At 42.6% G+C, this 12,289-nt stretch overlaps 1 protein-coding gene across 1 annotated transcript in view; it reads left to right on the plus strand.

Annotated features, from left to right (window-relative positions):
• Window positions 1–3,106: 3,106 nt before the first annotated feature.
• The window catches only part of CACHD1 (cache domain containing 1), a 126,791-nt gene continuing 117,608 nt past the window's right edge, over window positions 3,107–12,289 (plus strand). The window contains exon 1 of the mRNA XM_081915696.1: window positions 3,107–4,187. Coding sequence (XP_081771822.1) covers window positions 3,945–4,187 — 243 coding nt within the window. The 5' untranslated portion in view covers window positions 3,107–3,944. The remainder of the gene's footprint in view (window positions 4,188–12,289) is intronic.

The following is a 12,289-nucleotide window of genomic DNA, read 5'->3' on the forward strand; positions in this document are numbered from 1 at the left end:
TCCTATATATTTCTATTCAAAAGAAATCCCATTTAGCTCAGTGGTTCTTATTCCTGGATAAATGGGAGGAAGATTGCAGCCTTAAAAGACCCACCTTGCAGCTTACATGGTTCATTCCTTGTCTTTCATTGCAGCTGTGAATGAGGATGACATCTGCAAACTGTGCCTCTGTGCCTATCTAAATATATAGATGTGTCTATATATGGCATCTGAAAGCTGTGCTTTGCATTCACTTTTAATGGGGACGGCCAGGTATGTTTAAGGAGGAAATAATTAGTTCATGTTCTCATTAGCTAGCAAAACTAAAAATCTGTGATAAAAATCTGAACTGGAGAGCGAGTGATAAGTATTCTAATCCTATTTGTGGGAGAAGGGAAAGAAAACCAGCTGGGAATTGATCTATCCACATTTGCAACTCTTTGTTGTTTTAATTAAGTCTAAAAGAGCCCATATTATGCAATTTAGAAGTCTGTTGAAATACATATATAATTGTAATTTTAATTCTGTGGTAATAATCAATGAATTGCCATTTTAATTATCTGGCAACAATCAACTGAACTGCTAATTGAAAGAATTAACCAAGAATTAACCAAAGGGAGTTGGGGGGGGGGGATAGGGGATGCCATATGCAACTGTGTTCATTGTTAATGAAATATCACTGTACCTTTAATGCAGATATAAGATATCCCCTATTTTTAGAAGAAGTATGTTCTAAGCAGGGTCTGGTCTGGATCTCATGGAATGGCAATTCTATCTTGAAGAGAAGGAATAAGGTTTCAATTTTTCCTGGCACAAAACTGCTTACTGCTCAATCCTGAGTTACACCTGCTGGCTGAGGATAGGATCACTCCTAAATCCCCCTGTACCGTAGAGGCAGAATATATACGGGCCCTGTGAATCTATGTTGGCATAGTGACATGTTTGTGCTGGTGAAGGCACAGCATTATGCCAAAAAGAAAAGAAAAGGTGGTGTAAGTGAAAACATTCTTATTAAATTAATGGAGAACCCCAAGGTGACTCTGAGCTCTATCCAAACAGAGGATAGGATTCCAGCTAACTCTTCACAACTATGGCTTAATAAGGAAACACAGATCTCACAAATCTATGCTTATGACTACAGGAACTTAGAATGCGCTTCAGGAGACTTTGGTAAAGGGGAGCTTAGCAGGGAGGGAATGTATAAAACAAAGGTGTAGGGGTACTTAGTAGAGAGGGAATGTGTTAAACAGCTAAAACGGCTCCTGGTATCACACAATTCGATCTAAGTTTATCAATTAGTTGGTTGTTAGTAAGGAGTGGCATTCAGGCGAATGTAAGGTAGACTTCCGCATGTTTACTCAGAATGCAGATAAGATGGAGATAGCCCATGCAAAGTGCAAATCCCCTCTCTCTTGCTCTTTGACCCTCCCCTCCCCTCTGCCACAGTAAAAACTATTTCCTCCCCCACCTTTCACTGGATGGAACAGGCTCCTGCAAACCCCCGTCTCTCAGCCTGTGACCCATCCGCCACAACACCCCTGTCCATGCAAACCCTAGACTCCACTGTAACAGACCCGTGCAGTGCAGACTAACCCTAACCTCTCTTGCTCTCCTAGACCCACTCTCTGCCTGCAGAAAAAATGTGCTCTCTCAAACTCCCGCTCAGGTTCTTGCTCTCCTCCTCCCACTGGACCCACCCACTGCCTGCAGTTTGGAGGAGGAGGAGCACAAAAATGGGAAGAAGGTGTCCCATTTGAAGTCCAAATGGAACAAGGGACACTTTCGTCCCAAAAAAGGGATGATCCCAATTTTCTAGGGATGGGTGGCAACCCTAAGTTCCATATACTTAGAAATTATGTAACATTGTGGTTTGCAATAGAAATAAATTATAGCAAAACATTTCTTTGTTGAAGGAATGTTCTCAAATGAACAGCTACAGGCAAGTGTCCTCTCATCACCATGCCCATCCCTATGTTATAAGCATTGGCCCAAATCCAGATGAACTCTGTTGTGATTATAGTCTCATAGAACCCAGGGGTGGGGTGGGGGAGTTAAGGATGGCTTTCAGTGAACTCTCATAACCAACATGAAAGCTGAAATGAGTCAGAAATATAAACTTAAAGGTTGGTAAGGGAGGCGCTTAGTATAACCCAAATATTATATATAAAATATGAAACAAAATTAAGGACTGTGGTCCTGCTGAACTAACTTTCAGGAGGGTTGCGCAAAACAATCACAGAGAGTTTAAGGTCAATGAAAAAAAGCAACACAATAATTATGATGAGTAAATAATACTATTTACTCAATGTGTTACATTCAGAAAGAGCTACTGGGATCCTGTTTTATTTATTTATTTTATTGCTGGGCAATGGCTGCCAAACTTGGTTATAAAAACACTAGCTTGGGGTGTAGGGTGGGGTAATTTATTACTGCCAGCATTTACTCCAGTGAGTAGATACTGTACATCTGAAGGGTTAAAGAGGCTGCTCTACATTATTGCAAATTATTTTCTGACACCCCAGGAGAGTATTTTACCACTTGGATGTCTAAGAGGTGTCCCCCCCCCCCACCGAGGTTTTGGCCTATCACATTCTCTCTCTTTCAAGTTGCACATCCCAAGACAGAAGCTGTCACTGTTTGTTGCTAAATCAGTTAGGCTTTTACATGCACGCCTGTATTTTTTCCCCCTGGTGCTTTGTAAATGTTTTCTCAAGAGTAGGCCACCTCTTGTGAAAATGTGTGAAGCATTTGAAAATGTTCACCTTTCAAAAATGAAATATGCTTACAGAATATTAAACATCCCAGTTTCCAGGTTTGATATACAGGGCAGTTCTTTTTTATGGAAGAAAGAACAGTGATAGTTTTAAACAAAGCTAAATTTATTATGCTTATAGCTCCAGGCTAAAAATATATATTTAGCGCCCAGCTAAAGCAAGAACAGGGAACACCATTTTTTGCATCCTGTTGTTAGGGGAAAGTTCCTAGAAGGAATTCTTGCACAAAGGGTGCTGCGAAAGATTTAATAACAATGGGGTGCAAGGGCGCAGCGGGGGATCCACAAATATTAAAAAGCATTGAAAGTACCCTCCCCACCACCAGCAGCCCGCCTCCGTGATTTCCCAAAAATGATGGGGTGATCCTTTAAAGATGAACTTATTTATTTTTGGCATAAGCTTTGTTTGGTGCAAAGGATCCAAAATGATATCCTATGTTCGCTAGTAAACAAAGGTGGTTCTCCCTCCCCACTTTTCAATAGTTTCTGAACTATTGTGGTTGTGGTATGTTCTGCAGATTCTCGCAGCCCAACAGGTGAACGCTTCGACTCTGGAAAAGCTTTGAGAGGACCCGGCTTTCCACAAACTGCACTGACGATGATGTGGATTGGATGTGTTTGCTGGAAAGTTTCTGAATGTCTTAGAGGGCGGGGAGCAGTCAGCGGGGAGCGCGCGAGGCTTTCCCGGACTCTCGATTCCAATCCACACATTGTTGTGCACAAGAGCCTGCGCGCAGCTTGGTGGCACCAGACACCTCCCTTTCCCCCTCGGTGACTCCAATCCCGGCCCTGCCGCTCCTGCTCCTCTCTGCTCCGCAGTTTGCCGCTCTCCTCAGCCGCCGCTGTTTTCAGTCGGCAGCCGAGGCAGAGCTCCCAGTGTCCCCGGAGCTGGAGCGCAGGCGAGCCAAGCCACTGGCTGCCCGTCTCGGGGAGGAATCGGACGCGCGGCTCTGCTCGGCCGACCCATTCCGGCTGCAAAGAGGTCCGCGGAGGGCTCGTGCGCTCGGCGGCCCCTGCATGGAGGCGTCGGCCGCTGCTCTCCGGAGCCCCGAGGCGTAGCGCCCTCCTCCTCCGCCGCCTGCAATCCCACACCGAAGTTTGGGAGGCGCTCGGGAAAGTTTGAGCGCCGCGCTTTACGCACGGCGGTGGCCACCGTCCCCAGCAGGGCGCTCCAGAAGTCGCCCCCCGCATCATGGCGAGCAGGCCGGCAGAGCTGGAAGAGGCCGCCCGGCCGGCTCGCCGCTCCTCCGGCGGCTCGGCTCCCCCCTTGCGAAGGGGCAGCGTTGGCCAGCGGCCCCTCTGGGTTGTCTACATGGCGCTTTTCTGGAGGCTTAGCGCCGCCGATTCGGAGTTTTCCATTTTGGACGAGGCGCAAGTTTTAGCCACTCAGATGAGGAAACTGGCCACGGAGGAGCTGGGGGTTGTCACCATGCAGGTAAGCTTCCCTTTCTCCCCGGCGCTCTTTCCCATTCTTCCCCCTGAATTCTTCCCCTCCTCCTTTCTCTCTCAGCTTCGCTTCCTTCTTCCTGGTTTTCTTTCTTCCCTTTCCCTTCATCCTTTCCTTCCTGTTTTTCTCCCACTTTTCTTTTTTCTCCCATTCCACCCCCCCGCTCTCTTTTCAAATCCTGTCTTCAACCTTTTCTCCCTTCTCCTCTCCCCCCCCCCCGCACCAATGGGCTTCTGCTTGTTTATCTCCTCTGCCTTTTTGTTGCTTAAATTTTTGCTTGGAAGTGGCACCCCTCCCCTCAACTTCCAGGGAACTGGAGTTTTACCCGCTTAGTGGCGTCCCTCGCTAGATCTCCGATGTTGGAGCACCACGCTGGCTCTCACCGTTGTTGTTGGGGCGGGGGGCGGGTTAGGCAGAAAGAGCCTGTGTTTTCTTACCGTTTGCAGACTTTTGATCAGAGCAGGCTGCTGAATCCTTTCATATAAGAGCATCGATGAATGTTGAAACATGATCTCCTGGTTTCAGGCTGTTGCCCTCCTGGGCAGAGATACTTGAAGGAGGAGGCTTGGAACTGGGTTTTCTGCATACTGTGTGTGTGTGTTGTGTGTGTGTTGCTCCAAAGACCTGCTTCATTTTTGAGGTAGCTATGGAAATCCTTATCTTTGACAAATCCAATTTTGGCAGATTTGAGAAGCTTGAATGCTTCCAGCCACTTAAGGCTAGGGTCGTAATTAGTAGCTAAAGCCAGACTACTTGGAAGCAAGTAAAATGAGATTTGATTGTTGACCAGCACTGCTTTCTCCTGGATCTTTTTGTGTGTGGTGGCAGAGTTCTCTTTAAAAAGAAAATGCATTAGCAGGACGATGATCCTATGCATGTTTTCTTGGAATTAAGTTTCATTGAGTTCAGGGGGCCTTCTTCCCAAGTAAATTAGGATAAGAGTGTATCCTAAAGCTATCATTAACATTTTCTCTTAAAGTTGCCAAACTGCTCAATAATTTTGCTGGGTAGAGGAAGAGAGAGCTCTTCCGTTGAAATATTTTTATTTAACATTTTAGAATTTCCTCCCCACCCCCAATTTTCAACCCAACAGCTAGGTAGGAGAAAAATACTAGAAATATATCAGAAATATAAATGGAAATGCTGAGAGGATTGGTGTAGTTTTCTCTTTTTTGCAAAAAAACAAAACACAAAAAGCAGTTTAACAAATTTTTAGTATTTTAACTCCTGAAACGCATTTCCTGGCACTGGGTAATTTGCCCCAGTTCAGAAAGAGCGAGATGATTAGCAATTATAGTCTATCTCTGCTTTTGTGGTTGCATATTAATGACAGTTTGACTATTGTGCTTTCTGTAAAGGAGGCTAATAGCTGTGTTACAGCAACCAACTGCAGCCTCCCCTGACAAAAGGTGAAATTGGATCCCCAAACACACTGCGAATGCGAGGTAGGGTCAGTGGCAAAGGCAGTTTTAAAGCCTCCCAGATTGAAAAGGAGACGCTTCGTGGAAGCAGCAGGGGTCTGTGCCCAAATGGCCCTTTATCTTCTTCAAACTGGCTCCTTTCTACTATCTTTTGAAATATTATTGTTTCGGCTCCCTCCTAGGGCTCTTGGGCTTTTGTCAGAATTTCTTTCTCCCTCGTTTATTGTAAGAAACAGCACATTAAAAATGACTATGCTTAACAAGGTAGATAGTAGTAAATTATTGATATACTGAACTATGGAGAATTTAGAAGTCACTTCCCTTCTCCCACAAGAGCCGATAGCACATTTCTCTCCCTGTGTGTAATCTGTAGACTCTGGGAATACTGTTAGAAAATGCTACTATGCCATTAAAAGAGATGCTCTCATTTTACGAACTTCCCCCTTACTGGTACATGCCTATGTATAATTATATTTGTGTAAAGTGGTCTTTTCTTTCTTTCTTTCTTTCTTTCTTTCTTTCTTTCTTTCTTTCTTTCTTTCTTACATCAGGGCATGTAAAAAATGCATTTGCATGCATTATTTGTCATGTTAATTCTTTAGCTTGTTGGGCGATTAAGTATCTGTCACTAAGAATTGTGGCTTTTAAAGGTTTATTGGCTTCCAGAAGAAATGTTTGATGCCCATACAAAATATATTGTTTTACTGTTAACTGGGACGGGTGAAGCTAAATGCCATCAAGACAGTAAAGCCAGAGATTGGTAAAAAAGAGAGTGGTAAAAAAAAAAAGTTTGATGTTTTTCATTTGTTTCAAGCTTGCCATGGTTTCTGCAGAGACTTTACTGCAGAAGGAAGTTAGTGTAAAAATACTTAATTCAGAAGGTGGTGATTTTGTTGACTTTTATGTATAATTTAGCTGTAGATACTGAAGCGTGTTTGCTGTCTCAAATATCTGCAGTAAAATACAGGAGATCTCCCTATGGTCCTGTTGACATCATCAGGTGTCCATAGTAATTGGGAATGCGTCAAAAAAGAAACTAGAGGAACAGTGAAGGACCTTTACATATCCTAATTGTTGTGAGTGGGTATCTAGCAGTGGAGACAGCAGGAAGGAGGCCTAAAATAATCAGAGACCAACTAAAGGAGATATGGGGAATGACAAGGACAAAGCCCAGAGAAGAGAGAATAAATCAGGGCGAGACTGCAAGTTGTGATTGTAAGGAGGTAGAATTTGATTTCAAATGCCTTAAATGATTGATCAGAAGAACTGAAGGAGAGTGAAATGTTCTCCCTGACAATTAAGTTAAGGAGAGAGAAGGGGTTGGAGAAGTTGAATAAGTGATTCTGGGCTTTGAATAGTTCACATCATTATGTTTGGAGTAACAGGACTGTATAAGGAGGTGACACCAACCAGAACAATGTGAAAATAAGAAAGCAGGTAGCCACTCCCAGGTTTGTGAAACCCAATGATGAGAGAATGGAAGGGGCTATCTGTATTTTAGTTGATTTGAAAGGCAAAACAGTATTTCTGTTCCCTGTGAGTGGGGTGGCAGTGAGATGACGTATCAAAAACGTTTGTCAGAGATTGACTTGAGTATATTTGAATCTATGGGAATTAGTTAAGATTGCCCATGAAGGCTGTGTGAAGAAGCAACCAGCCTCAGTCCCCCATCGCCTACAGAAATGGTCCCCACAAAGGGAGAAGGGATGAAGGAAACCTCTAAATCTTGATGAAGCTGCAGGAAAGGTGAGAAGGGTAACCAAGGGTAACCAATGTGACAATCGGCCTCAGAAGACCCTGTAGTGGGTGGTTGTGTGCAGTAGAGAGCATGATAAGATTCAGAACTTTTGTTAGGCGTTTATGAATTTCCTACAGCATTCTTTTGCTCCTGTTCCTGGATTTTCGTTTACTGCTGATATGTTTCCGTCTTCTGTGTTTTATTCTTACAGTTCTAATATCCCTTAATGTGAAATGCTTGAAGTTCTTATATAAATGTAACAAATTCATCCCAAAGCATGTTTGATATGGAGACATGCACCTATGTATAGTTGTGGGGAAAAACACACATCTGTTGCGCAGTGAGTGAGGTTAGTAGCAGGAATGCATTGATCTAAACATCAGGATTGTTTTTCATTTTGTATGGCACACAGAATTACTTGTAACTGAAATGTGGATTTAGGGCTTTTAATATAGATAGATGTGTTGATTTGCATTTAGTATAACCTGAAGCGTATGTAACCCGAGGTACCACTGTACTGCTAATGGAATGGCATGGCTTTCATTTTACAAAGAATGTGTTTCGTCTTTGATCAAAAAAGTTAAACAACCAACAAATGTGTGGTCTGAATTTGCATGGTTACAAATATTACACAAAATGTCTAAAGGATCCTTCATTTTGACCATTTGGTCATATTCTGGTACTCGCTGGAATAAATAATCTAGAATATATAGACGTTTAATCAGTAGTGTTTTTTTTAGTATTTTACTGAAAGCTAGTTATACTTTCCTTAACCTAGTCTCTAAAAGTTGTGTTGTGGTTTATAAATGAGAAATGCTATGACTCAGAAAAAGGTAATACATTATACCTAGGGTCACATCCAGTGTTAGTCATACTCAGAGTAGACCTGTTGAAATTGATATGATTTTTCAATTCATTTCAATGGGTATACTCTGAATAAAAAATATGTGTAAGGTAACATCCTAAGGCTTCAATGGTATACCTGGTATATAGGAATTTGGCCACAATTGTAAGGTATCTTAGTATCTTGCTATACTTTTTGTCAGGCTGTACTGGTAGGCTGGTTCTGAACTGTTTGCTTGTGTCTGGGAAATTGGAATAAATATGAAGCGACTAGCAATATCATTATTGGGGGATTTATTTCCTGATAGACCAGTGAAATAACCTTACCAGAATTGGAATGAAACCTTAAGTACTTTTAGCTGGAAGTGAAACCCATTGAGCTCAGTGAAACTGCCTTCTGAGTAAATACACATAGGATAAGACTGTTAGCCATTCCTATTTGTGAATTCTTTGAAGAAGGAGAAGCTAGTTCATGCATGTGTACAGTATACTTGAACACTAAATACTTATTTACATACAAGAGACTCAGCCAAAAAGTGTGAATTGTCATTATTATTTATTAAATTTCTATACCAAAGATCACAGGGCAGTTCACAATATAAAATGGTCTCCTCTGAATAATAATTGTGTTTGAATTTGGTATTGGAGGATATAAAAGTACTGTTGATGATGATTAATCGCTAATAGAGTAATGTGCATGTATGTGACCCTGTCGTAAGATGCAAACTAGGTGTTACATGGGAGATGCTTTTATAAAATGAAAAAGCACATTGTTATGAAAATCGGGTGCGGGAGGCTTCCAGCTTGATAGAAAACTGTGTTAGGAAGGCCTTCTCTTTATGTTATGTTAATTGTTCTGCTTAAAATCCACACACCCCCAATTGGATGGATGGAAAAGTAACTGTTTTCCTCCATTATTGAGTGGAAAAGAACCAAAGGAGACCATTCCTAAATCACAGTGGAAATCTTGGGGTTGGGGAGGGGGGAATTAGGAGACAATTACATGCATTCTCTATGCATTATCCAAGTTGTTCCTAAGATAATTCTGTTCATTCCCCATCATGTATCCACTGTACCTTAGTATTTGGAGATATGTGTCTTTGTCCCTCATCCATAAGTTACAAAATGTCAAAATATTTATCATGTTAGTGTATTATAATTAGTACTGTGCTGAAATCTGCCCTCCCAATTTTACAAAAAAAGTTTGTGAAGTAGGTTTTAAAATTTTCTTATTCTTAGGACACATTAGAATTTATGTAGGTTTTGAGTTTTCCTTGTTATTGGGAAGTGGCCAAAGACAGTTGTGTTTGGTTTTCCTTTCAATAAACAAATCTGTAGGCTGCCTGCACTTCCTGATCTGAAAAAAGCCCATGGGGGAAGACATCTCTGGATATCTCCCTCTGGACTTTAATTGACGTATGGGCACCCGGGAAAGCTGCAGAGGGGAAATTCTGTATTCAGCCCACAGTGCTGTTGTACTCTGGCCACTAAACACCATATAATTAAAATAGGAAAAGTAAGTGTATCATCATCACCCCAGCTCTTGATAGGTTTCTAGTGTTGCATACCCCTGATCTGAGAGGGGAAGGTCAAAGAGGTTTCTTGGCTCTGCATAGCACTAAACATCCTCATGTTTTGTATTTAATGAAGCAAAAACAGGCTTAAAATATGCAGGGGTCAGTGGATCACTTCAAAATTGGGAGTACTTAGTAATTGGATGAGGCATTGTGCTAGCTGAAGGTTTAGCATATGAAAAGCTGCTGTTTTGTCGAGTAGAAAAATTCCCAAGATTGTTTTAACACAGACTGCTTATATAAAAGTGAATGTGTCTGACCGCAAGGAACACCACAAATTAATTGTACTACTTCAGGCTAAAGCAGGAGTAGCCAATGTGCTGCCCTCCAGATGTTGCAGGAATACAACTTCCATCATATTTGACAGTTGGCCATGCTGGCTTGGATTGAAAGGAGTTGGAGTTGAGCAGCATCTGGGAGATGGTGCTACATTGGCTACCCTAGTCTAAAGTAGGACGACCAGATAGAAAATATAGGATTCCTGTACGTATTAATAGTTGTGCAGAAGAGGGAATTTTAGCAGGTTGCCTGACCTGCAAGCAACACCTGCTGGTTTCTCCTCTTCTATAGCTACTAAAGGTGCAAAGAGCCTTGCTTGGCCATCTTTGCCTAAAGGCTTCTGCCTTACTATTTATTGCATTATTTACACACTTGGAAAATTGTTGAAGCTAAAGGAAACATGAGAGGGAAGAAAATTCCCCTTCCTTCTGCTCTGCTTTGTGTCTTTGGCAGTGCTTTGGGCTACATTATCTATTGGCATAACTTGGCCTACAGAGAATTAAAGCATTTGTATAAAAGTCAAATTATTCTAGTTTCACCAGACAGTTGGGCTTTGTCTGTGGCTTATGACATGATGGTGGAAAGTGATCAAATAAATGTGATTTGTTAAAACAATTGACAAAGGGATCCTAGCTCTAATTATGTAGAACAAGATTTAAAATATTAATTAGCCCTAAGTTTGAGAGAAACACGTTAATTGTTCTGCTGGTGTGTAAATGTATAATCTGGTGTCACTGGGGCACACATTGCTGTGGTCTGCTTCATAGTATATAGAAGACTTATGCTGCCAGGAGTTCAGATGACCAGAGGATTCTAATTGCAATTGTATGGAAGAGACAAACCTATAAACAAAGATGGTTGTGTACACTTGACTATACCAGTGTATATCTAAATTTTGCAATACAAAAAGGTGGACATGGACTACATACTGCATGCTTGTGGGTTTCATATGCAGATTGGCTGAGCATCAAGAAGGGATCTGTTTATAGGCACCTGCAGATCTTGCACCACAGGCAACTTCACCTGAAACACAGTGCTCAAAGGATAAGCAAGGATCTGCAAGCTAACTAATGAGAGTGATATCATCAATGTTTTGATGAGTCAGTGACTAGTTTAGGCTGGAACGCCTCTCTTCGTAGGTGTCAGCCTGTCCTTTTCAAGAACAGCAAGGGAGATGGCACTTAGTCTCCTCATACCATTGGAAAGGGCTGGAGCAGGACATTTTCACATTGGCCAGGGGTGCCAAAGTGTTGCGCAGCTGTGTGTTTAGGCCGTAGGTGGCAAGAAATTCCATGCAAGAGAATGTGTTGGCTGGAGTGCTCTTTCCTTGCTCTGCATCCAGCATGGAAACCCAAGCAGCCTGGTAGAGAAAGGAGACTCCCTCCTCTGTGTCTAGCATGGAAATGTAACAGGCTGCCACCAGAGCAACATCGTTCTCCGTCCTTCCTCTGCAAGGAGGCTAGAAACTTTGTTTTGGCAGAATATTAACTTTTGTGGGCCTGTTTACAAGGTTGGCATTTTCTTCTCAAATAGTCCAGAAGCTTCATGTCAGTCCTGGTGAATTAGCAAGCAATGCAAGTGAATTTTATTTTAAACAACATTTAACGGTTTTCTATGGGCGTAATAAGGGACGTGGGTGGTGCTGTGGGTAAAACCTCAGCGCCTAGGACTTGCCGATTGCATGGTCGGCAGTTCGAATCCCTGCAGCGGGGTGCGCTCCTGTCGTTCGGTCCCAGCGCCTGCCAAGCTAGCAGTTCGAAAGCACCTCCGGGTGCAAGTAGATAAATAGGGACTGCTTACCAGCGGGAAGGTAAACGGCGTTCTGTGTGCTGCGCTGGCTCACCAGATGCAGCTTGTCATGCTGGCCATGTGACCCGGAAGTGTCTGCAGACAGCGCTGGCCCCCGGCCTATAGAGTGGGATGAGCGCACAACCCTAAAGTCTGGCAAGACTGGCCCGTACGGGCAGGGGTACCTTTACCTTATGGGGGTAATATTTTAGTAATATTTTGCACTAATTTAATGGCATGCAATATTGTAATATTTTAGACTGTAGTTCTGAGAACCTTGTTGCTGTCAGCTGTCTTTGGCATCCCTATGGTGAGGAAGAAAAGAGGAGCTCGATAACCATTGCTGTATTTTGAGGTGTATCTTTGACTTTCCAACCACGTACAACTTCAGTAATGAAAACCTCCTCTTAAGATGGGGCATTCAGCTGCTTTTGTGCAAACTGTTGC

The sequence above is a fragment of the Podarcis melisellensis genome (genome assembly GCF_964234715.1).
Source record: "Podarcis melisellensis genome assembly, chromosome: 6".
Taxonomy (NCBI): Eukaryota; Metazoa; Chordata; class Lepidosauria; order Squamata; family Lacertidae; genus Podarcis; species Podarcis melisellensis.